The 26,638-nt window shown below is 34.8% G+C and overlaps 4 protein-coding genes across 5 annotated transcripts in view; 2 read left to right on the forward strand and 2 right to left on the reverse strand.

Moving 5' to 3' along the window:
- LOC108566977 (xaa-Pro aminopeptidase 1-like) overlaps positions 1-2,066 on the reverse strand; it is a 12,041-nt gene extending 9,975 nt beyond the window's left edge. The window contains exon 1 of the mRNA XM_017927144.1: positions 1,908-2,066. Within this exon, the coding sequence (XP_017782633.1) occupies positions 1,908-1,941 (34 nt within the window). The 5' untranslated portion in view covers positions 1,942-2,066. The remainder of the gene's footprint in view (positions 1-1,907) is intronic.
- A 4,258-nt stretch (positions 2,067-6,324) lies between these two features.
- LOC108566967 (mannosyl-oligosaccharide alpha-1,2-mannosidase IA-like) overlaps positions 6,325-26,638 on the reverse strand; it is a 42,437-nt gene continuing 22,123 nt past the window's right edge. Inside the window, exons 1-8 of one of the 2 annotated variants that reach the window (XM_017927122.1) lie at positions 11,264-11,587; positions 10,981-11,199; positions 8,752-8,934; positions 8,481-8,694; positions 8,204-8,428; positions 7,854-8,140; positions 7,675-7,791; positions 6,325-6,752 (exon numbers count right to left, since the gene is read on the reverse strand). In XM_017927122.1, the coding sequence (XP_017782611.1) occupies positions 6,630-6,752; positions 7,675-7,791; positions 7,854-8,140; positions 8,204-8,428; positions 8,481-8,694; positions 8,752-8,934; positions 10,981-11,199; positions 11,264-11,479 (1,584 nt within the window). In that variant the 5' untranslated portion in view covers positions 11,480-11,587 and the 3' untranslated portion in view covers positions 6,325-6,629. Of the gene's footprint in view, positions 6,753-7,674; positions 7,792-7,853; positions 8,141-8,203; positions 8,429-8,480; positions 8,695-8,751; positions 8,935-10,980; positions 11,200-11,263; positions 11,588-26,638 lie in introns of those variants that run through there. The other variant, XM_017927121.1, reaches the window with a different exon arrangement.
- On the forward strand, positions 16,136-17,818 carry LOC108566968 (catalase-like). Its single transcript, XM_017927123.1, has 2 exons — positions 16,136-16,209; positions 16,269-17,818. Exons 1-2 carry the CDS (start codon positions 16,150-16,152, stop codon positions 17,715-17,717), a joined length of 1,509 nt encoding a protein of 502 aa, XP_017782612.1. The 5' UTR covers positions 16,136-16,149; the 3' UTR covers positions 17,718-17,818.
- On the forward strand, positions 17,922-19,703 carry LOC108566969 (catalase-like). The gene is made up of 2 exons (XM_017927124.1): positions 17,922-18,147; positions 18,206-19,703. The coding sequence occupies exons 1-2, from the start codon at positions 18,088-18,090 to the stop codon at positions 19,649-19,651; spliced, it is 1,506 nt and encodes a 501-aa protein (XP_017782613.1). The 5' UTR covers positions 17,922-18,087; the 3' UTR covers positions 19,652-19,703.

The following is a 26,638-nucleotide window of genomic DNA, read 5'->3' on the forward strand; positions in this document are numbered from 1 at the left end:
GTGTCAAAACGTGTCAAAATGGCCTAAAATAGTTGTTAAAAAAAATGCTTCTTGAAATAAAAACCGCATAAAAAAGAGGACCGAGTGTACGTATTTTGAATGGTAATTTAAATGATCTAACTACATGCCACCAAATTAAGCTAAATTAAGGTTAATTGAATGTTTGAATGGTTCAGTAAACATGAACAGCTCAGGTATCTGTTCTTATTGCATTGTCTTCTTGTAAAATATAGGTCAAATAAAATTGAAATATTTCGAAAATGATATTTTTGTTTGATTTTAACTTTCGGTTTTTTTGTATGGACAATGATGCACAGTTCATGAAGAATTTCGAACGTTAATTGAACATTGCTGTAATTTCAGGAAGGTCGTAAACGCATCCAATAATACGCTACATTTCCGTTCGGAATATGTAATTGTCCATTTAAAATCCTAACCGACCGGCGCACAAAACATCTCATCTATACTATTACACAAATCCATTAAATTTGCGTTTAAAATGCCTTCGCAATTCTCTATAATTTTCTTTTTAGTTTCGTGTAATTTAGTTTTCAAGCAAAATTAAATCTTATTTACAAATAATATTAAGTATGAAAATATTAACAATTCAATCTACAATTAATGTAAATTTCAATTTGTAAATTTGACTATATCTTAAAAAGAAGTTAAATATCTGAAAACGTTCAAGCAAATAGTAAACATTTGTATTTAAATGGGATTTCTTTAGAACAAGACATAAACTTGAAATTGAAAACTTTACTGGTGAAAATTAAGTTGACTATAGATTAAATGGAAAGTTTTAAGAAAGAAAAATTCATTGATTTATATACACAACAAATTAGAAACTACACTGTGTGCACCACCATAATATTTGATGAAATTTTCCATCCAGAAGTGCATCCGGTGATAAAAGTCGACAATATTCTTAATCTGTTCTCTTCCTGTAACCCCGGCCAGAGGTACAAGTGATAACGTTCTTGCACGTCTGCACCTGCGACCTTCAAAGAGAAGCATCTTGGCTGTACTCTACACAACACCTTATACATACTAAAACACGTGAAAACAGCAGAGAAAATGATACAGCTACTTAAGGACTTAACTGAAATATTGTCTTGACCTTATTTTCGTTTGATTGTATTATTATGTAATGTAATACAATAGATTTCATGATTTTAATGAACTTTGTTATTAACTTAATGTCATCATCTAAGCACTATATCGATTATATAGCATTTAGTAAATATTTGTTGGTGGACGGCGAGTGTGAATGGATCCCCCCAAGTTGGACAGGAAACTCGTTATCCTGTTACGTTATTGGAAGGAAATTGGTGCGAGTTTGAACGCGACATTGGTTTTGCAATCCCATGGCTCATCGGTCTATTTATAATAGGCCAGTCCATTATCATCATACCTCATTGCCTACTTCGATATCCATTTATCGCACCCATTTATTGATCACCGATCGTACGCAAATGAAGAATCACGAGAGAGAAAAAAAAACCCATTCACAAAATATTTTCGGCACACTTTCGTCATTTGCCAAGTTTGCCAAGGTTGAGGGCCGTACAACATCCCAGAAATAAGCCGCATGTTTATTTATATAGGAGAGAAGGCAAATAAATAAAGTGGACAGCAAACATGAAGGGTAAAAAAAAGAAGGTATAATATGAAATCGGCGGTAAAATTAAATCGCGATTGGAGGAGGAATCGCGTGAAACGGATGGTCGCAAGACACGCGAAGTCTCCACGATCAAATGTAATTCCGTAATGAAGAAAAACCTGGGTGCGCCCACTCTAAGTAATGCAATCTCCAACAAACAGAATTTGAAACTTTGCAATTTAGAATTTTACAAAAGAAACGCACTCAGAAGTAATTTTACTAGTTCAAAGCAAATGTTGTTACTTACACAACGACGTGATCAAGATTAGACACCACCTCATGATTCCCGCTTTGATAATTTAATTTAAATTAATTGAAAACTTTTCTTTCTTCTTGAACTGTTAGACTTTTTATTCATCTATAAACATCACGGAATCCCGCAAACTTCTCACCAGCAGACGCGAACCGAAACTATTTTGCGCTAATAATAAATTCGTGGAGTCGGGAGGCGCGCTTTTCGCGAGTTGCGCCTTCGAATTTTCTCTTCCCCGATGCCCACGCCGTTCCTCCAGACAATCCACTAAATCACCGCCGTCTTCCCTGCAAACAATAACTAATTCTGCATTGTATTGCTAAATATGTTATCAACACACATTTTCGTTTCGTAAACTCTTATACAAAACCGTATTTATAGTCATATTCATAAACATGAGTAATATTTTTAGAAAGAGTTTAATAACAACAACAAAAAAAATAGAATTTATAAAACAAATTTCATAACACTTTACTAGAATACTAATAATATGAACATTTTATTAAGAAAATACTATTAAGTTGTTTGCAACTTGTATTTAAACTACATGTATTTAGTTGCCGTCAATGGTAACTATGGTCAACGTATATAATCAAGTATAACGTATAAGTCAAGTGTATAATTTACTTATTAGAATTATACTTTCTGAACTAGTACTAAACAAATTAACTAATACTTCTAAATCTTCCTAACAAAGTCTTCATGTGAACCTGACTCATTGCCTGTGGTACAGGTATTCCCCGACGTACGAACTCCCGGACTTACGAACAAAATTCTAAAAGCTCTAACTTGTTACAAGATATATATTGATAAAAAAACTAATTGTCCAAACAAAAATTGAAATTTTCTGTTTTGTAGCATTTATTTCTTTTGTCCTTTTTTATTGAATAATTTCGATGTCTACATTGAAAAGTATTTGTAAATAAGTGTTTTGTTTATTTTAATCTATTTTATCAAATTTAAAGTAAAAACCATGATAAAGTGTGGTAAGACAAGTATATTTTGAAATTTTTAAAATTCTCGCTGACTTACGAACAAATTCGACTTACGAACAACCCTTTGAAAAGGAACTAGTTCGTAATACTAGTTTGAATAAAAATATGTAATTCATGAGAAATAATCAAGAAGTTGTATCATACATTATTCAAAGATTTCAGTCGAATGTTGACATGACAAAATTATTAAAAAGATACTAAAATTTAACGTAAAAAAAATGCATTCACTCATGAAAAATATATAAATTTGCAAGAAGTAATTTATTATTCAATGATTAAAAGGAATTCTTTCTGATATTTTATCCTTTTAACAATTCAATCAAGAGAATGAACGAATTGAAAGAAATATTAACATACACGAAGATAGGTTTGAATTACACACAAACGTTTTAAACTATAAATCTTCTTCTTCGTTTTTGTTTCTATTTATTAAACGAAATCTGTAATAGGTTCTAATAATAGTTTTGAATTCATTTAAGATTTCTTATATATAAAATTAATGAAATTTTGTTGTCCTTTTTATATTTCGAAACATTTCTTGTAATCACATTTAAACGTTATTTTTATGAACGCAGTGACAAAAATATAAATGACTCGTTCTAATTTCATCCTAAACTTATAAATAGAAAAAAAATAGTTTTATTTACTAACGCAGTATAAAATCTATACTTACTAATAAATATTTGTTTATTTTTTTTGCATTATTTGTATATATTCTTGTTTCGTTTATACATTTTGTTAGTGAAATTAATTTAATGAAATTATCAAAATTAATTCCTATGTAAATATTACTTAACATAATTATGTATGGTTAAATTATTTATATACGAGACAAAAGTAAATATGCTCAATGCGTTATATACTAAAAATATCGTAGCATTTAACACAATGCCAATTAATTAAGAGATTGTAGTCGAAAGCGTCGGACCTTCATAGTTTCGAACATTGTTTTGGCAGATTGCAAGTTTTTTTTAATTTTCTCTCGCATCTCCGAATTATTATTAGATTTCTAAATGAAAGTTTCGGTCCAGTAAAGTGTTTTAAAAATATATACAACAAAAATATTTAAAAGAAGTTATGACTAACAAGTTTTATATATTTCATTAGAATGAAAACACATATATTCAGTAAATTAGTCTTATTATTAATGTTATTGATGAAAACTAACAAGTTTCGTTTTAGAATTTGATTACTTGTGAATTACACCAGTTATTCTCAAAGTATGGTAAAATATTTGCAAGAAATGAACGATAGATCAATTTTGGTTATTTTTCTAGACATACCCATTCTTCGAGGGGTCGCAAAAACTGTGTATGTCCAAAAGGGACAAAGGGAAGAAAAGTTCGAGAATCATTGAATTACATAATAAAAATACAGGAAAATCTTACACGTTGTTCTATATATTTTTGAACCATTTGATTTAATAATTTATTAACTTCTCAGAAAATTTCCATTTACAACTGAAAAAATGGTTATTTTAGACGGTTCAAATCTTCTTCATAATTTTAAATTATTTTAAAGATTTTCTATTGCTGCACTTATATTCTATATTGAATGTAAATTTTCAAACTATTTAAGTTTTGTGACAAATTTATTTCATTTGAAAAACAAGACACGCTTATTTCAAATGATTTCATTATTTCATCTTTTATATAATTCCCTGTGTAATCTATGTTTCTGAATCTTAAAAATTTTAGTCACAATTGTAATAATAATAATCTTTATTACTCACAATTGTAACCAAAGGGCTATCGACCTAAGTCTTTCCGCCCAGAGACAATTAAACATTTGATTACTTGAATTATCGTAAAACTATGATTGTTTTATCTTCGACAATTTTTATTGATTTTAATCATAATAACTTCGATTTTTTTGTTGTAGCAATTATATTGCTTTTATTTATTTGAGATTTGCTTCTGTCTTGATCAGTTTTCAATCTTTTTGCTTCAATCTTAATGATTTTTTTCATTTCGATCAATAAACGAAAATATATTAAATATTAGTGTAATATTTTCTTGATCAAGCTAATTGTTGATGAAAAATTTTCATTTCTTGAGTTCTTCAAGACACACATTTCAATTAAAATATAGATGTATCATCTACAAAGCGAACTTTTTGTTATAATTCATAGGAAGTGTTGATTTGGGTAAAAACCTAAGAGTAAATGTATAAAGGGTTAAATAATGAAAGACGATAGTTCAAAAAAGGGCATTTTTTTGTCGTTATCTTCATTTTTTTTTGTAATATAATTTCACTTTAGTTTTTTATATAAATATCAATTGTAAAATCTCAAACATAACAAATAACTATTCCTCAATAATAATTATTTTAACTAATCCCTAGAGAAAAAAAAATTATATATGAAAAAAAAACACAAAAGAAAAACAAAATTCTTTATCCATAATAATATATAATTAGTTTAATTAATTAATGTCTTTTCATGTGTCGAATTCCACTTCTTTCGTCGTTCACTTACACATAACGCTAATAAATCTATTCATCATCATCATTCGTACAATCACACTCACTACACACACACAAAAACACCGCAGAAGAAAATACGAAAACAAGTTTCGTTTTTTTTTTCTTCTTCACGCATGCAGAGAAGGAAATTGCTTTAGGAACCGTCTCCAAATAAAATTAGTGTTAAAATTTCCACAAAAAAAATATAAACAACTCCTTTCTGCACGTGTCCCAAATATTTAAACTAGTTCATTCACATATTCCATTATTAATTATATATATATAAAAAAAAAGAAATGTACATGATTTTTCTTTTCCTCTTCATCACTTCCGCGATTGCTTTCGTTTCGAATGAGAAAATAACATCACATCCTTACTGCTCAATTCGTTCCCTTAATATACCTTACCTACGAAATGATACATTCATTTTACATTTTGTTTAGTTTGTTTGTTTAATTGACACAACGTGATTTCATGTTTATCCTATATTATCATGCTTTAGTTTCATATATTATGCGTTTATAATATAATTCATGTTTTGGCAGTCACTCACATAAGTATCACTGGTCCTCCGTATCTGACAAACAACTTTAAGCAAATTTAATTTAATATATATATATAATCCATAATCCAATGAAATATTACAACAACAATTTAATAAATTAAGATTTTTTTAGTATTAAATGCAAACGAATCAAGCAGCGCGCGTTGGAATGGTGGGAAAACAATAATCCTAATTGAAAATAATAAAATAACCTTAAGTATAATAATAATATTATTAATAATAATCATCTGTTGTAAATGAATCGATCATAATCCGATTGTGTTTATGTCCCATCTTATGTACATGTTGCACTGGCGTTCTTGGGGAAAGATACATAGAGAGAGAAAGTTAGAGAAAATGAAAGAAATAAAGAGAGTTTAGAGAAATAGAGTGAGAAAAAAAATCACAGTGACACTATTTTACACTTTACATCCTGTAAAAAGTCTGTTACAATTACATTTATACATATAATATTCATGTTTTCCTGTTCCAGTTTTTTTTTCTTCCTTTCTTCAACATTTTCTGCCGTTTCATGCTCGAACAATCAACGATAAATAAATAAATCCAATGAGAGAACAACTTTGATATCAGTCTGTTGCTTTTTCTTGCCGTTTGCTGTGGGGGTTGTGGTTTTCCTGTTTAGGTTTTTTTTTTTTTGCTGGTGGTGGTGATTGTTTTTGGGCGGTTTCCAAGGAAGGATTTGGTCTCTCGTCCTTACACCGCAGCCTCCCTGTAGTAAGGATTCACACTTTTGATTGGTAACGGATGCGCTTCGGTGTTGAAAACCCACTCGTCCAGCGATAACAGGCTATCATCGGAGAACAAAAGGTACAAATACTGAAATCGGAATAAATAATAATTAGTATTGATGAAATTTTTTTCTAAAAACATTAAATAATTATAAAATTATAATCATAATTACGTTTACTTTTTAGTACCAATCTTAGTGTAAATAAATGGAATGTAGACAACATAATGTATTTATACTAATTGTTGTATACGCATACGTTAGACACGCAATAATTATACAATTTACATTCAGCTCTTCGATTACCATAGAAAAACACAGTTGTTAAGTACATTAAGAGCGCAACCTACAGAGTATACTCATCATCATCATCATCTCATTTGAATAAGCGCGCTACGCGTAATTGTTAGCTTAAACCAAGGAAACGAAAGTTAAAAAATTGAAATATATCAAAGAATATTCCAATTTTTCTTTTAATATTTTAGATGAAAAAATATGCAGAAATAAGTAACAATTTAAATCAAATCCAATAGCAAAATTATGTAGCTTTGATAATGTCAGACACTTTAATTAATTCTGTGATAAATTAACGAAATTCAATTATATTTTCGGACGCAATTATTAAAATATTATGTAAGATGTTGATAAATCATTGATGAAAATTGATGGAGTCTTTTAAATTAATCATTATATATAATTAACAGATAATTATGTCGATCAAATATTGAATTATTTATGTAAGTGTTTGGTTGTGAATAAAAAGAAGTATTTTTTTTATTATGCAGAAATTGTGTTGAATTCCAATAAAGGTTAATAGTAATATTGGATCGTTTCCAGAAATAGAAGAAAGAGGACAGAAAAAAACAGTTACTGAAAACTGTGCTATTCCAAATGGAAGTAGGAAGCAACAGAATGGAGAGAGAGAAAAAAAAATACGATCACAGTTATGCGAATACTTCATAAATTAATCATGATGCAGAGTGGAGCTTGTATATAAAAATAATGAATTACCTTAAGAGTTTCGGCCAAGAAGAAACTTTGCTGGACATCGTCCTGCAGCGGTTCCTCGTTATAGACGTTCTTCAGGCCCGTGTAGCCGCCGGGCGTTCTGCAGTGCTTCTCGAGTGCCTTTAAAGGAGATATGTGAGTGATGAAACTGCTCTTCGTACTTTGCAATCGTCATGCCATACCTGTACTGCTTCCCAGCCCCATTCGCGGTAAATGGGATCCTTCGTCAGGCGCCACATGTAGAAGTAAGACTCGATCACTTCCGGCCGAAGGATGTAGTACTTCTCGGAGGTCTTCAGCGCCTTAGCCTCGACGTTTTCCGTGAATCGGAATGATTCTGGTCCCAGTTTCGTGTAGGTGCGATCGTAGGACTCGTGGCAGGTGTTCGTGATACCCTTTGCCACGTCCATGTAGCGACCCGATGAGCTGCTAGTAGGGAGAGCCTTCGAGGCCAAACCAAGTAAACCGCCTATTTGGTATATTTATTATGTTATTAATCCATATTTAAAGCGTAATAATTCGTAAATTGTACCTGAGAAGCATCCCAGATGGTCCATTTTGTGTTCGGGCCTATCGAATTTCAACTCGGCAAAGTAGAGGAGTCCGCCGCTGGATTTGTTCAACATGTGTTTTAGTACAGCAGCCATGGCATCATCGAACATTTGTCTGGCCTCGTTGTCTTCCTTGTTGGATTGGATCCAGGCCTTCAGAAGGTACTCGTAGAAGCTGTCGCCGAGCGCGCCCATCGACATGTGATCTGCAAAGAAACCAAGTTAATACCAAAGAAACAACCGACGATGAGAGCTTACGTTGTCCCCATTTCCCTGTCTTGGGGTTAAGGTAATTCGGGTAAAGACCCTTAGGCTTCTCCATCGACTGCAGCAGCTGACGTATGTGATCGACTTTGTTGCGGTAGAGCGGGTTTCCGGTCACATCGCTGAGGTACGCGAACTCCAGATGAAGTGTGCCGAACTCGGAGAGGATGCTCGATCCGCCGCTCGCCCATCCGTAGTTCTTGCTGGTCTGCGAAAGAAGTGCAAAGATTAGATCGGTTTTGGATGAGCGGATCTTTCAACTTACTCCAGTCTTGAAGTTGACGAGCGCGTTCGGGATGCCCGTCGGCGTTTGGAAGGCGGGAATCAGCTTATCCGCGATTTGCTGTGCCTTCTCCTTGAACAGCACATCTCCGGTGAGGGCGAAGCAGGAAAGCAAACCGCCGACGAACCGGATGTTGATTTCGAACACGGAAACATCAGATTGGATCTGCGGCAATAACAATAACAATCAAATGCAATTCGACGACGCCGATTCGATACTGCCAAAACGCAATTTCCGGTCGTTCCAAACAAAACAAAATAAATCAAATGGGTGGAAGGGAAAAGCAACAAGAGACTTTTCATGCACTTTACACTTTTCTTCGGCCGGTAAACAAATATGTCAGGAATATGAGATTACCAGGTCCGAGATATTTCTCTTGAACTCGTTTGCAGGATGCATAAGCTGCTTACTACTCTCGAGGCAGGAAAATGGAAGCAAATAGGAGATGATGGATTTTCAGGAGCGCAGCGCGCCAATTGATGGGAAGAGAGATATAACGCAAAAATAGCACACAGTGCCGGGATGTGAGTTATAGCCTCATCCTCGGAGATAGATATTTACGACAAGAAAGAAGGATCACACTTAATCGCTGTCTGAGTCATTATGAATACCAGTTCTCGCCATTTTAAGATCAATCCTTTTATATTTAAACTCTAAAAACTTCCTTTCATTTACTTGAATAATGAAGTCAAGATAATACAAATAATCGTTTATCAACACAATTTATGTTTATTATCAAAGAAAATATGAATAGCAAAATGATTTACGCGATAGAAATTGTGCAAAATGTAGTTAAGTCAAGGATAATGAAGTACTGAAAAATTGATTTAAATTCAGAAGATACGGTTAATTGCATCAACTATTAACCGAATTGCATGGCTAAACGCGTCCTTCGACAGTTGAATCACAAGCGCCTCAGAAACATCCGGACATTGCTTTTTTTGCTCCGATTCGGAGAACGTTGGAATTCCATTTATTTTTATGTTATTCTCGAGCAATCGAAGACTAAATAAATATGATATCTATAGAATTCCTATAATTATTTATAGATTATGAAGAAATATCAATATAATATTAAATTGACATAGATATTTCATAATAAAGATACTTTTTTTCTCAGAAAATTATTTAACATTTTTTTATAAAAAATTCAATTATTATTATAAAAATTAACTTATAAGTTTTGATGACAAATATTATGAAAAAAAAATAAAACTTTCTTTTTAACCATAAAATTGATCTTTAGCGTTTTTGAAATGAATGAAAGAAATATATATTAATATTATCTTGAACCAAGATAATCCACCATTAATTAATCATTGGTAAATACAAAGAGGTTATAGACCGTGTATGTATTTACGCTTCTCACTTTAGTGAGTTTCTCTCTTATTAACAAGTGATTAAGCATGTTCTGATCTAAAGTTTATCGGTCAAATTTTCCCATGCATGACACGAATGATTTGACTTATATTTAAAAAATATCTAAATAAAACTTTTAAAAAAAATTCTTGTGAAAACTTAAAGCAGTTAAACGCCTAAAGTTAACTTAATCAATAAATTTAATTTATTACTAATTTTTAATATATTTTAATTGAAAACTAAATATTTAATATTCTCTTTAAAAATTCCAATATTGTAGATTGATGTAACTAATGTATGAATTGTTGTTTTTTTTATAACAGTAAAGCAACAAATGTTTGTTTCAGGTGTTTGTTGGAAATCACGTGCTGAATTAAATTAGAATCTCGTTTCGACAGATTCCGATAGAGTTATCATCTGCTGAAGGCGTCACACGCCGTGCACAAGATGAGATTATTGACGAAATCGCAATTATTTATCTCAATATTGTGTTTGTTTTATTTTTGCCTGCTAGCACAGTTTAAACATTGATAAGAATTTAATAGAAAAAGAAACGTCAAAAAATTTTTTGGTAGTCCTCGTTCTCAACAAAACAATCTTACATATTATATAAGATCGTATTTGTAATTGGTTTAGTTGTATACAAATAAATATCTTAAGATATCTTTTAAAGACATTTGGGAATAAATAGTTTTCGTTTCTTAAGTTATGATTCCACTAATAAAATCCTTTAGATTATTATTGAGGTACTTATAGAATGGTTCAGTAATGTTGATAAATGTTGATTTGTTTATAAGGAAATAATAAGGAAAATGTGATTGGGGAAAAGTGAAGATTATAATGTTTTCTTACCAATGAATCGATATCAAATTCGTTGGCGATCCATTCTCTTCCTTGCTTATACTCATCATCCATGCCCATGATGTAGAGAGTGTCCAAGCCATCCATGATGGTGGCGCCTAGTGGAAGAGTTCCGAAGATGCTTGCGCTGTGTCCTCGTTTGCTGATGGGTCTCAACTCGTTCTTGCCCCATGCGTACCTCACGTAATTGTCCCAGGCGTGTTTCATCATCTGAAAGTCAAAAGGAATCGTAAAATTAGTACACAGAAAAGAAGGAAAGCAAGGATCAAAAGACCTCCTTGATCTTATCGCGGCGCCTTAGTATTTCCGTTTCGTTTATGTACGGCACATAAGATACATCCTCGACCTCGGTGTAAGGGAACGACACAAGTTCGCTCTCGTTCTTAGCCGTATCCAAGGGAGAGTCATCCTTGTATTTGGACAGGTAAACACCTGTCCAGGCCATCACCACGACCACCGACAAAACACCGGAAGTAACCGCTTTGGTCATGGCAAAATAATTAAAAAAATATATAATATAAATAAACTGAAATAATTTTAAGTACAGGAAGATGCAGAAGAACACTTAGTGAACACCCATCGCGGCAGTGCGGCAAACCGGAGCGCTATTTAACAACTAAACTTAGTGATGCGAGATTAAGTTGCAAGCGTTTCCTAATCATCAATTCAGCGTCGAAGCGATACGGGATGAGAAATATAAAAAGCGTGTAAATAGTCTGCGCGCCTCACGAACGTGGAAAGCGTATCGGAACGGAGAGAAGGTTTATCATCTCACCATTACACTGAAAACAATAAATTTCCTCTCCACATCGCGTTTAAAAATAAAACCGCAGTATCGTTTGGATATAATACCTCTTTGACTTTTCCTCTTCTGCTCGCATCGATTTGGCTCGTATTCACAGTATTCGCATCGTACCTTCGCGGAGCAAACCCGTGAGCATCGTCAGCGTATCTACAAAAGCATCCACCCAGGACACCCACAAGCAACAGCAGCAAACGCATCTCTTCGGTAGTACTGCACGGCGCGATTAGTCGAGAATAAATGATGAAAAACTGTACCGTATCAAATCTTCCAAAAGCAACTGATAAGAAATAACGAAGAAAAAAATTATACAGATCAACCCAAATCGACCTAATAAATAATTCCGTTTAGAAAAAAAAGATACCGAGATTCAGTGCGTCGTCAATGAGATGAAAAAAAAGCGCATCGTGAGAAGAGCATCAAAACTAATAGAAGAGCATAGGAAAAATTCTCGTTTTTTTTTGTGTTGAGGTTTTCGACACTTGGCGAATTTATCTCTGGTACCAATTGACCCATGAATCGATTACGCTTTACTTTATTCCCTCGGTCGCTTATTGAGCAAGCCGAGGAAATCTCGGCCAATGGATTTCGAGAGGGAATCTCCCTACCGAGAGTCACGCGATGCTCGGTCAAAGGTCAGAAAGGCCGCTTTTAAAAGAACAAACACACACACAAACATTTCAAATATGCAGCGAGTTTCAGTGAAATAAAGGAAAAATAAAACATCATATCTTATAATAATTCCAATAAATTCTTCCTCTTCTCAATAAGTTACAGACATCAATTGATATGATATCACCAAACGTAAAGAGTAAATACAATTTCACTGCAATTCATGTCCATATTACTAAGTTATCTTCTATGCAGAATATTTATGCAGTTTAGATATTATCATTATTATTAATATATAATATATACATCCTCGTTCCACTAATCAATTGATACAAACTTCACTGAATAGTTAATATTTTCATGTTTACATCACCCAATAATCTACTTAAATTGAGCCCGAACAGAGTTATGCAACTGAGCCGAAAGGCGGAGTTTTTACTCATTCACGAATTCACAGTCATGCATTCCTAAAGATAAAAGGCAACGGGATCAATTCCCCACCTAGCCACATTGAAGGAAAAAAAAAAGTTATGCAACTATGCAGCAAACCGATGCAGACTTCAGATATTGTCATTACAATTATCCGGATGGGAGTAGCTCAACTCTCAACCACAATTTATTCCGCAAAACCAATATTTCTGTACACGGTTGTAAGTAATGCAAATGCATATAATACATCTAACTCTTAAGGCGTTTGTTGCATGGGTTACGACGATTACTGTGTCATACCTTGCGGATTACAATAAGCGGTTTTAGATTTAATGTAGATTATTTGGTGACTCCATTATTTAGGTTACAAAGTGGTACGGCAATAACGGTACCAAATTGCACACGAGTACGCTTCGAATTCCATATTGACTTAACAAACTAAACTCAATCTTCTATGAGACAACTACTTTCAAATTACTAATCTATAGTAATCACTGTTACATAATGAAATTAACAAATATTAAGCATAACAGATTAAGATTTTCCTTTTGCAAAAATATTGTTTGTAGCGTTTTGCAAACTTCCTAATCTTATCAATTCGCTTTTTTTAATTTGAAAATAATAATTTTAGCAACTATTCAAAATAAAATACTAATTGCTTTTATACGTTACATAATTATGAAAAAAAAGTGATTCAATCATATCATTTATATTTGATCATCGATATTAAGAATGAAGACATAAGTTATAAAACAAATAAGAAAATTTTGTACACTGATGCTTTTAATACGTTGAGTACAAAATTCTTAATTTTCATATCTTTTTTGTTGCAAATGTTCAGATTGTAGTGTTGTGTCGAACCATTATTATAATTGTTATTATTAATATAGTTTATTAACTAACTAGAGACATCCACGGCGTCTCTTAGTCGCATAATTATATAAACATATACATTAGCATAAAGGAACTTGACAAGATGAATAAAGTCTCAGTAAAACCTTCGAAAACTGATAGAGTCTCAGTAGAACCTTTGGGGACAAGCATAGTCTCAGATAAATCTTAAACCAACCAAGTAACGAATAAAGTTATGTAAAACCAAACGAATTTTTGTGGAGACTCCACAACGACAACACCAGACAATATTCCACTGTGTCCAGAATTCCATCCCTGGGACACGACAGGGACGAAATAAAATTACAAGAAAATACGTGTATAATTAGATAATATTCGTAAAATGGATAAACATAGAAATTCAATTTGCAAATGAAACTGAAATAAAAACCATTAGGATCTTCATTACTTGCACCGACGGATTTACGATGACGGTGATAAAAGTATACGTTTATAGCATGTTCTTCATGTACTCTAAACAATATTGGGCATTCCTGCGAAACGGTGCTGCACCGTTCTCTCTCAGCGAAACGAGTTAAATTTAACAGCGAATAACATAAATATTGATTGTTCGGATGGATTGCGAAACGGTCGTTTTTATCGGCATCGAGCTGAGTGCCCGGTGCAAGCAGTTGCAGTTGATGGCTTCGAAAGAAGTGGAACGGAGCAGCAGCGTCTCCGCTTTTAGCAACAATCAAGAAGACACGCTTATCCGGCCGTTTGCACAATTCATTGTTGCTGAACCGAGAAATATCGTTTTTATCTTGGCAATTGCCACAGCATTCGCCAGTGAATGGAGAGTCGATATATATATATATGAGATGCGACGAAAATAGGCTGTTTTCAGCTGAACGCAAGAGAATTATTATTATTGCGTAATGCGAAAACAATCATGCGAGATGTATTTACAAATTGCTTAAGAGCTTTACGAGCGGATCGACGTCAAAGAGTCGGACAGATGTTATCCCAGCTTTCATTTTATTTACAAAGCCTGATAACTTCCATCCCCTTTTTATTTGGATTAGGAATTCCCTTTGACTTTGTGAACGCGACGAAATCAAACGGTTTTATTTCTTTGTTGCATTTAATAATGTGTGTTATGATGTAATAATAGTATTTTTTTTTTCCTTACAAATTTTAAGTGGTGGGCTTGGAAACGCAAGGTAATTCGTTAGAGTGAACTTTTAGTACTGTGTAATTGGTTTGGCGATGTTTTATGGCGTCATTAAAATCATGCAAAGTTATTATAAACTCGTAAACTTAATCCCAAATAGAGCAAGTTTACGAGCCCTGCAAGACAGGAACGCCGTGCACTTTATAATCGGACTGTACCTAATGAACCTTTGATTAGACCCTATAGATTTTCACGAAGCCAAACGCATTACCAAATCGATTACAAACCTATTTTTTAAGGACATCATTTAGTATCATTATACCACCATTAACATACAATGCAGAATCAATAAATTGAAAACAATAATAAAACCAAATGCTAAACATAAAATCATAATTATTTGTTTTTATGTATGCATTAAAATTTAATTATTATTTTCATGCTAATCTAATATATTGATATTTTATTATAATTACATAACGTTAGTGCCCGTTTTTCTAATTGTTTTAAAACGTTTCTTTTGTACGCACTTTAAGAAACTAATCAATATAAACGTAAATATTTCGTGGAGTCCAGCAATTAAGTGAATTGTAATTAAACCGAATGAAATTCGATACGTCATTGGGCATATCGAATGAAATCAATACCGCTTTGACCGTGACATTGAAACCTTTAAGAATATGCACGAAACGCGTTGTCCACGTCGCAACAATGAATGGGGCAGCGAATAAACATATCGATTACGCGAAAAACTCCGCATGCCACACACAAAAAACACGATATTTATTGAAATTTTCTTCGCCATTAAACGAAATTCGACCTCGTCCCACATTCGTACTGATTCTTAATTTAATTTCCACCCTCTATTTTTAATGTCACCGTCATCAAAGCAACAAAGGAAAACGTCAATACGACAAAAAAAAATAATCCGTAAGGAAACACCTATTCCTTTAATAAGATAATTGTAGATTATAAAGAAAAATTGCATAACATATTTTATTTAACTAATACTGTTATCAATGTTTTGGATGCAAACTGCGTATCTATTCAGCATTGATTAAAGTATCTTGTGTAGAAATACTTATTATTGTGATAATGGTACAGATTATTTGTTAAAATCAACAAATGCACAACATAGGAAATTTATTGAAAAAACGGAAATCCTAATAAAAATCGTAGCACATCCAGCGACAAACCGCAAATCGATGCACGTTGATTTGTTTATTGTGAAATTGCATAACCGCATCCTGTGCAAAAATGCACATTATATAAAAGGGCAGAGCAAATGCAATTGCATAGCAGTGTCATCAAAATGGCGGGGAAGAGAAATCCGGCGCAAAACCAGCTTGAAAATTACTTCAAAGAGAAGGGTGTAAGTTTTAATTGTAAGTTATCAATTGGTTTATGGTGTTACGTATTTTCTTTTTGTAGAATTTGGGTATAGTGACTACGAGTACAGGAGAACCTATAGCTTATAAAGATGCTAGCGTGACTGTGGGAAAGAAGGGACCGATCGTCTTGAGCGATTGGGAACTTCTGGATGAACTCTCGCATTTCAACAGGGAGAGGATTCCGGAACGCGTGGTGCACGCAAAAGGCGGAGGAGCTTTCGGTTACTTCCAAGTGACGACCGATATTACCAAGTATACTGAGGCCAAGGTTTTCTCTAAAGTCAATAAGAAGACGGAGATGGCGGTACGATTTTCCAGAGTGGCTGGGGAGCACGGAGCTGCGGATACGCCAAGAGATCTGCACGGATTTGCAATGAAATTCTATACTGACGATGGCATTTGGGATTTGGTGGGCAACAACACTCCGATTTTCTTCATACGAGATCCGATACTTTTCCCGCATTTCATTCATACGCAGAAGAGAAATCCGGTTACGAACTTGAGAGACCCAACGATGGTTTGGGACTTCTTTTCCTTGAGACCGGAGACTACGCATCAGGTGCTCTGGTTGTACTCTGACAGGGGAATCCCGGATGGGTTCAGACACATGGACGGATTCGGTTCGCACACTTTCTCGTTGATCAACAAGGATCAAAAGGTGACTTATTGCAAATTCCATTTTAAGACAGATCAGGAGATCAAGAATTTGGATCCAAAGATTGCCACTCAATTGGCAGGAAGCAATCCAGATTATTACATCGAAGATTTGTACAACGCTATAGCCAATGGCGATTATCCTTCGTGGACTATGTATATACAAGTGATGACGCCAGAGCAGGCTGCTAATTCCAGCGTTGATCCATTCGATCTTACAAAGACTTGGTCTAAGAAGACTTATCCTTTAATGGAGGTCGGGAAATTCGTGCTGAATCGAAATGCTACTAATTACTTCGCCGAGATCGAGCAATTGGCTTTCAATCCTTCGAGTTTCGTCCCTGGAATAAACGGATCACCGGACAGAATGCTCCAAGGTAGGATCTTCGCTTACCACGATAGCCACATCTATCGTTTAGGCGCGAACTACGCTCAGCTGCCGGTCAACTGTCCCTTCAAAGTGAACAACTTCCAGAGGGATGGTAAAGCTACCATAAACAACAAAGGTGGAGCCCCCAATTACCATCCCAATAGCTTCGGAGGACCCAATTCCGATTTAAAGTTGAAAAGATACCAGAACTTTCAGTACGTGGAAGGGAAAATTGGACAGTACGATACCATCGATGAAGACAACTTTTCGCAAGCTACCGATTTCTATAAACGAGTATTGAAGGAAGACGAACGTCAAAGGTTGGTCAACAATATCGTCGATGACTTAGGAGGCGCAGCGAAAAAGGTACAAGACCGGGCAGTGGAAAACTTCAAGAAAGTAGACTTGGAATTCGCAAATAAAGTACGAGACGGTTTGAAGAGAAAGGCAACGGTCAATGTTTAACAAAACAACAATAATTCAATAGTATAATCACCATTATTTTTATTATTTGTTTATATTCTGATAATTGTTGATCTCAGCAATAATAAATACGTTTTAATGAATGCATTCGTTTTTCTCCTTACCAGTTAATTGACGAACAATAGATTTTTCTATTCTTGTTGTAGAATAGATTACGCTATTTTAATATACAGATTAATTGTGGGTGTCTTCAATTGATGAGGTAATTAAAATTTAATCGCCAGACTTGTTTTTTCCTTTGTTATTCATTTCGGAGTTTATCAACGAAACCGCTTCCTAGCGTCTGGGGAAATATAAAAATGCGTCCGAATCTTGCATCACTTAGTACCAGAAACTCGGTCCCAGAGGCAACATGTCCGAATCGAGGGAGCAGTCAGCCGAGCAGTTGAGGAATTACTACAGGAAGCACTCGGTAAGTTGCCGAGTTCACTGCCGACTCATCGAACGTAATTGAATTGATTTCGTCTTAGGAATTGGGTTCGGCCACGACGAGCACCGGAAATCCGATTCCCGAGAAGGATTCCAGCTTGACGATCGGTAAATACGGACCAATTTTACTCGAAGATTGGGAACTTCTTGATGAGCTGTCGCATTTCGTGAGGGAAAGGGTTCCTGAGAGGGTGGTTCATGCAAAAGGAGCTGGAGCTTTCGGTTATTTCGAAGTAACCCATGATATCACAGATTTAACTGTAGCAAAGGTTTTCAATGGTATTGGAAAGCAGACAAGAACTGCGGTGCGTTTTTCAACGGTCGCTGGGAATTTGGGAGCAGCGGACACGGTGCGCGATCCTAGAGGATTCGCTGTGAAATTTTATACTGACGATGGCATCTGGGATTTGGTCGGAAATAACACTCCGATTTTCTTCATCAGAGATCCGGTGCTGTTTCCGCACTTCATACATTCGCAGAAGAGGAACCCGGTTACCAATGTTAGGGATTGGGATATGTTCTGGGACTTCATTTCGTTGAGACCGGAGACCACTCATCAGGTCATGTTCCTATTCGCAGATCGTGGAATTCCCGATGGTTTTCGGCACATGCACGGCTTCGGTTCGCACACCTTCACCTTAATTAACAAGGACAAGAACGTCACGTTCTGCAAGTTCCACTTCCAGACCGACCAGGGGATTAAAAACCTCGACGTCCAAAAGGCTACCAAGTTGGCCGGCGAAGAACCGGATTACGCTCTCAAAGATCTATACAATGCCATCGCCTCGGGCGAATGTCCATCGTGGACTTTGCGTATCCAAACAATGACGCACCAGCAGGCCACAGAGTGCGATTTTAATCCGTTCGATGTTACCAAGGTTTGGCCTCACGGTCTCTTCCCTCTGCGACCGGTCGGTAAGCTGGTGTTGAACAAGAACCCAACCAATTTCTTCTCGGAGGTGGAACAGCTATCCTTCTCCCCGGCTAGTCTCATACCGGGAATTTCAGCATCTCAGGATAGGATGCTACAGGGTAGACTGTTCTCCTACCACGACGCTCACATCTACAGATTAGGTGTCAACTTCACCCAGCTTCCGGTCAACTGTCCGTTCCGAGTAACCAACTTCCAGAGGGACGGATTGAACACCGTCAACAGTCAAGGTGGAGCACCCAACTATCATCCGAATAGTTTCGGAGGACCTAACTCGGATGAAAGAGCGAAGAAATATTATCGCACCTACAAAGCGGAAGGCGTCGTGGAAAGATACGACACCAAAGATGATGATAACTTCACGCAAGCTAGAGTCTTCTATCAGCGCGTCCTCGATGAAGCAGCCAAAACCAGGCTCATCGACAACATAGTTACTGAGCTGAAGAAGGCCAACAGAGAGATTCAGCTTAAGACCGTGGCCAATTTCACACAAGTCGATGCAAGTCTCGGAAAACGAATCAAGGATGGCTTAAAATTAATCTACGCTAGTCTTTAATAATCCCTTTTGTTGTATAACTTAAAACAAAAATAATAATAATAATAAATATCAAGCAAACCAATCGACCTCTATCATTTACTTCACTAGCAATTCAAGTTAATGAAGTTTTTTTTAATCTCTCAGGCGTTATAGAACTTTACGAAAGTGCCCAACCACGCAAATTGACGTTTCGTGTCCAGGAAAGTACAAGCCATAATCCTCTTCGATACAATAAAACAAACAACATGCAAATACTGAACTAAATATAGCACTTAAATCCAGTATAAATACGTCTTATATTTCGAAACATAAATACAGATAAAATTATTTATTTCTCGCAATTTGTTTTGATTAACTTAAAAAATATATATAACAATAACAACTCTTTTTGTATTTAATTATAATTAATGATTTAATTGATGCAATTTGAGACCATACATGATTACGATCATCATGGTACACAATGAACCATTTGTATTTTTTTTTTAATCTTATTAGCAAAGTCATTATTAACTATACATGTTGTGCAAGATACGTAATTATTACGTTCAAAACTTCATGAATTGCATTTGTGTTTCTGGCTTTGTTGCATCCAGTAAATTATAAATGCTATTTAACAACTACAATAAACGCTAAGTTGACAGTAGTAGTAGTAGTAATACAAGTGGAGAAAGCAAAGAGAATGAGCGTGTGAATTGTCCGGTCTTTATGAATAGCAGTTTGTGAATTAGTCATTGCCGTTTATATACTATTAATTAGTAAAGGAGATAAGAGCGCATCGATTCGCTTGTGAAATGTCTCTATCGTGGACTTTAGTTTCCAATTAAATAAGCAATTAAGTAGTATTCATGATTTTTTTTCTTAAAGAACGACAGTGTCTACTACAAACGGCAAGTGCAATAAATCGATCATTTGAAGAAGATTGTACATCTGGTGTGGTATGCACTTTAATCGTATTTAATCACATAGACCGTGCTCTTCGCTCAAAGCCTCCGGCGACTCACGATTATCTTCGGTTTTGAATAATTAGAAATCGATCCACTTATTCAACCCACAAAAAAAAGAGACACGAAGAAGAGGACTAGAGAAAGAGTAAGATTATATATCTTCTCCAAATGCGGAAAGGTTTGGCTAATTCGTCTTTTTTTGGAAGTTTTTTTTCGATGTCATTGATCTTTGAATGTTGGAAATAAAAGTAGTAAATGATGTAATTAACATTTTAATTTCATCATTATAGGTAAAATGATTATTATATGAAACAGCTGTTGTAAAAGTGCACTTAAGTTCATTGACAGCTGATACCAATTGTGTATATAGTCTTCCAAGTGATTTCCTTAATGCACTTTATGCTGTAAGTAGATTTAATTTCAGGGATTGATCATCTAATAGCGGTATTAAAAATTTCCAATTGTAGTCCATGCAGAGACACACTCTGATAATGATCGCATCGAATGCGAGTTACGGCGGCGGTCGGTCATCATTCCTTTGATCTTGATTACGCATTTTCTTTTTTTTTTTCGTGTTCAGTGACTATAATCATACGAATGATTTCGCGTTCCGCAGCTTCGTTGATTCTTGTTGCTCATAAGAGGAGTACGGATCCGGATCGCTCGCAGATGCGGCCGAATAAAGGAGCATCAGTCATGCATTACAAAAATCGCCCGAAAACGGCAATTAATATAATCTAAATACATCTTAATGGTCGCAGAACCCGTGGCTATTGTATGTGTACGGCTGAAGCAGATGCCCGACGTGTGATAACTTATTCCTCCTATACACATCGTGGACGAGGGGCTCCAACCATTGTCGACTCGCCCCGTCCGAGATTAATGGCTACTTGAAGTGCGGCCGGAAAGCGAAACGTGAACAAAAATAACCACCAAAACGACCGAAAAAGGAGCCTCCGGAGGCCGCAGGCCCTATCTTAATTTCTATAAGAAAGTCTCCCTTCTCACAACCTCGAGGATAGACGACGTCCATCCTTCTATCCTACTACTACAACTACCTTCAGTTAGGTCTCCTCGCATCTCTGGTGGGTTTCCACGGCGCGGCGTTCAATGCTCGGTGCAATGATCTTATTAAACGTTAAAACTCGGTTTGGCCTCCGAAGATATTTGGTTACATCTTATCTGATTAAATGCACAAGCTCTCGAGGACGCTGCGAGCCGCATGCCATACCTTTTAATACCCCCGGACAGGAGACGAGACACAGATTTCAGTTAACGATTGCCTCGAAGCCTCTTTTGCTTCAGTATCAGTAGAAGAAATAATTGATACCGTTCTCATGCGAAAATTTTAATTACCTACAAAAAGAATGATGCGAACGCACACCGCACCCGGCCTCCTCCCAAATAATTATTGTTTTCCAATACCGGTCTTCGACAACACAATGTAATGCATGCAGTTATGATCCACTGGGAGATCGCAATTAAAGACACTTTTAATTTCCGCTCGCGCAGGAAGCGAAGGAAACATATATTACCACAACCGTCATCCCTCCTGTCTCTTTGTTTGCCACTTAATTACACAACTTTTTCAAAGCGCGAATTTGCAGACGCTTAACTGCTTTCTTCCCCGACACACACCTTATTTCCTTTCAATGTTCATTATTCACAACTATATACTAGGATTACTCACAATAACTGTCTTATGTTAAAATTTGTTACTTAAAGATATCTTCTACATTTCAAATAATTAATTTGATTGTTATTTTGTTACATTTGTGCGCCACATCAATTAAATTACAATGATTACATCAACACTGTTAAAGAATTGTTCAACAATGACTAACTTGTGATGTATAAATGCATATCAAGTGTGCTAGATGATCGAGGCTAATGTAATTCATAGTGACTTCATCAAGACTTTAGATTTAGTTCAACGCGCAATAATCTTGAAAAAATTGAAAGCTTATGGATTTTCTGCATGATCATCAACTGGACTTCTCCAAAGATTTGTTTTAGTTAATGATGGAACAGCTGTATTGAATTACGAAATGTTTTATTGTCATTTCACGAGCTTATTTCGAATAGATTCGAGTTCTACTTAGAGATACTGTGATATCATTATTGAATTTTTGTTGAATACAAACAGAGCACATTTATATAAAAGAAACCTACTAGGAATTAACCTGTGGAATACCTTGTAATTAGCTTAGTTTGTTCTAATTATAGTTTTAAGATTTGAGACTCTAGACATTGTTAAATTATACTTTAAAGTTCATTAAACAACTTAATAATTTAGTACAAAACAATAATTAATGAAACACAATTTAATTTGAATAAATAGCCATCTGTTAGAGCGAAGCTTAACTAGACACACATGAGTAAACATCCGCGTTATTTGTGTTGCATAATTACATGCGATGCTTTGAGGGTATTATCACAGTTGCGTAATCCAGCTGATAACGGCTTACGTAAATAATTCATGAATGACTTGTGGTAATCTACCTACCGAATTTGCAAACCTCAAATGTATTTGAATATCAATTTAAAAAAAAACGATTTAACTCTAATTTCTTTAAAAGCAAGCTTTTAAACTATTTGCTAAAATAAGTAAATATTAGATGTTACTTGTTTTAAATTATAATAATAAATTTGTATGGGAATTTAAAAGTTTTGTTTTTTTTTAAATACTGGAAATCCGTGTAAATATTTTAAACTCAATAAATTATAATCAGCACAGGTTCTGGAGATTAAAACAGTTCGGATTATAAAAGAAAAAATAACGACTTAACGAAATTGATTTATTGGTTCCAAAGTAAACCGTGAAGTGGAACAGTAATCACTGTTGTTTTATTTCCTAAACAAAACTACAAAAACTTATACTGTATACAATAGTGTTAAGCCGACAGTAATATTTATAGCGCAAGAGACGAATAAAATTGTTTCTTTATTGCATTAGTAAATGAATAATAATGAACACGAATAAAGCAAGTATACATATTCATACCAAAAAACAACAAGTTTGCGTGCGTGCATTTGATAGATGACAAGAGTTAAGCAATACGCATACTTGGATGGTATAAATAATATCACTTTAGATTACAAATTTACAAATCTTAATGATATTGCATACAATTGTGTATCCTATTATATGTGAAAGTTTTTGTCAAAGCTTTTGACAGCTTCTGTCAAAGCTTGTGACAGCTTCTGTCAAAACTTGTGACAGCTTGTGACAGTTTTTGGCACAAGGTGACAGCTGCCATTTCGCGACACAGTTTGAGACACGCTGATATATAATAAGTATTGTTTCAGTTGAAAATACTGTTTATAAACAAACGTGAATATGCGAGCACTTTAAATTCCATTTATTATGCAAAGTTCAACAATTAGAGTAATTAATTGCGTGCAATTTCGGTGGGGATAATCAAATGTAAACAGCTGCTGGCGCTGTAATCGATCAATCCCCGAAACTTTAACATAATATTAAAGCGAAACTTTAAACCATCCGACATAATTAGTCATCGATGCGATTTAATTAAACCCAAAATCGAACAAGTTTTAAATTATTCATTATGTAAAGACTTTAATTTCGTTTTAATGTTATGCACTTAAATTTTAAAGTCGCACGTACACTCGATCGTGTACAAGAGGAAGTTATTTCCATCTAATACCTAATAAATATAGAGATTCGAACGCGTCACGGATAACCGACGTTCCGAACGTAATTTCATATCATTGCGCGTTATCAAATCATAGTAATGCACTGGTTTTTAGTGTGCGTTTCGTATGATGGAGAATGTATGTGTGTATTTGTTTACTTGCAGCCGTGGTCGACACACTTCTCTTGTAAAACAAACATAACTGTTAATCTGACGGCATAAAATACTTTAATTCTGTTCAGTTGTTTTGTTTCGTTTCGTTTTATTTTGTTTCGCGACGAACAGGAACTGCGCACACTACATTACAAACAGATATGCAAAATACATGGCTTTTTCGATTTTTAAAACAATTCGGTTTATTTTGCGCTCAATTCTGACACAATTGAATTGCTTTGTCTATAGATTCCAGTACAATGGACTTTATTCATTCATTTTTTTAGTAACTTCACTTTGATTACTTTGTCATTGCAAAAGTCCTTTCATTCCACATTAATTGCATTATCCAATTTTATCTGTCTTATATAAACTAATCGTCATCAATGTATAATGAATTAGTGCTGTTTCGATCAGTCCGGATTTGGTATATAATCCGGTTTAAAAATTAAATTTTAATTGAGCAAAATGAAAGTAAATTCTAATTTTATAATAATTAGGATATTAAATGTTTAACATTTGATTTATAATTAAGTTTTCGTAATGAATAAACGCGTTTTAAAACAAAATGCGTTTATTCTTGATGAAGAAGAAAAAAACGATTTTATATTGCTCGTATATGTTTTCCATTTCGAGCGAAGGTAGGTAGTTTCGACACGTAGGAGAATTTAAGAAGTTAAGTTATAAACTTCACGATGTTAACTTAAAATTCAATGACCATTCATCCTCGGGTCGGCGGGAGAACAAGGAATGGAGAAGAGAAGAGAGGACAGGACAAAACGAAATAAAGATGAGCGGAGGACATAAAGAAGCAAAAGGGAGGGACAGAAACGGAACGCCATCGACGACAGTTTTCGGGAATTTTAATGTATTATTTATGTGGACGCGGTCCACATTTCATAAGTGGCCACTCGTTCATGCACTCGGGGATGCATGAATAAAACAAACTGCGGATTGTAAAAGTTTTCCATCAAACGCGAGACGCAATGTAATTTCATTCGAATCAGTTACAAAGTTCATTCATTAATGCTATTATACAATACAACCACATCTTTAAACATCAAATCATTCCTTAAAAGCAAAAAAAAAAACAGAGAATTCCAAATTTACTAAAAGTATTAGTTTCAATTGCATTAGAGCTAATTACTTTTTTTAAACTGATTAATGGAACAAGTTGATGTTACGCAAAACGATAATTAGAGAAGCTTTCAAAGTCCACTTGAATGATGAGGCGAACAAGTAAAGGAAATTTTAAATGTATCATTTTGTGAGAGTTCTCATCTCGATTCGAACTTCTGATCTCCGGCTTCCTTATTTGCGCTCGAAAGCTGGCTTTTATAAAATTTATTATGCGTAAATAGAATTCGCTCTATGTATGTTTGCGTATGTAAACACCGACCGGCTTTTAGTTTGGTTCCCTTTGGTACTATGAATGGTTTCCTGTAGTCGCAGGGTATCGATCTACCTCTTCCTTTACCAGGAATTCCGACGACCCCGTCATTCACGGAACGGAATGCAACACTAATAACACAATTAATTACAAATGAGCTAATTTCCATCCACTTAATTCTATAAATAGTTCATATACATATATGAAGCTTTTCTTTTTGTACTTCGATTTTGACGAACATTTGTTGGACATTTTTGTAGAGATTAATGGGAAAACCGACATTGATTCGGAATTCTTCTCAGCAATTCGCGAAACCGCTCGCACATCCAGATGTTCAAAATCCTGTAACGATTTCTACATGCGGTTTATGTAATTACAACCAGATCGTCGGTGTGGTTCGCATTGACCCGGATACAAACAACGCGATACTTGTCAAACACATTCCTTGCGATCATCCGCAACTTCAATTAAAAACAGATATAAAAGACAACTTTCATCATCAAATAATAATCAAATTGCTACGACATATAAATTACCAAATCGAAATTTGAACAATGCAATGTTCGTAAAATCATTATCAAAAACTGTTGATTATGTAACCAATTTGACCTCTCAGTTTTGCAATCGAGTAGACAACGAGCTGAACAGATTACAAACGAGAGAAGGAAAAAAAAGCAAAGAGAACAGACCACAGTCATTGAGCTTCCCAAAATAATTACTGTAAACGATGTGAATATCAGTGCAAAACCGGATGCGCGACATTAAAAACGAGCGACGGATGCGGCGAATTACTCGGGTCCACAAATTACAAAGAACGTAGCAAATCACAATAATAGTAAACAAGAGTGAATAACATAAA

Source organism: Nicrophorus vespilloides, unplaced genomic scaffold, assembly GCF_001412225.1.
Source record: "Nicrophorus vespilloides isolate i.1.1-1 unplaced genomic scaffold, Nicve_v1.0, whole genome shotgun sequence".
In the NCBI taxonomy this organism is placed as follows: domain Eukaryota; kingdom Metazoa; phylum Arthropoda; class Insecta; order Coleoptera; family Silphidae; genus Nicrophorus; species Nicrophorus vespilloides.

Excerpts from the sequence above, each read along its gene's own strand:
- LOC108566968 (XM_017927123.1), top strand. The coding sequence starts at position 16,150 with ATGGCGGGGAAGAGAAATCCGGCGCAAAACCAGCTTGAAAATTACTTC. Across the intron at positions 16,210-16,268 it reads ATTACTTCAAAGAGAAGGGT|AATTTGGGTATAGTGACTAC; the intron begins GTAAGTTTTAAT and ends TTCTTTTTGTAG.
- LOC108566969 (XM_017927124.1), top strand. The coding sequence starts at position 18,088 with ATGTCCGAATCGAGGGAGCAGTCAGCCGAGCAGTTGAGGAATTACTAC. Across the intron at positions 18,148-18,205 it reads ATTACTACAGGAAGCACTCG|GAATTGGGTTCGGCCACGAC; the intron begins GTAAGTTGCCGA and ends ATTTCGTCTTAG.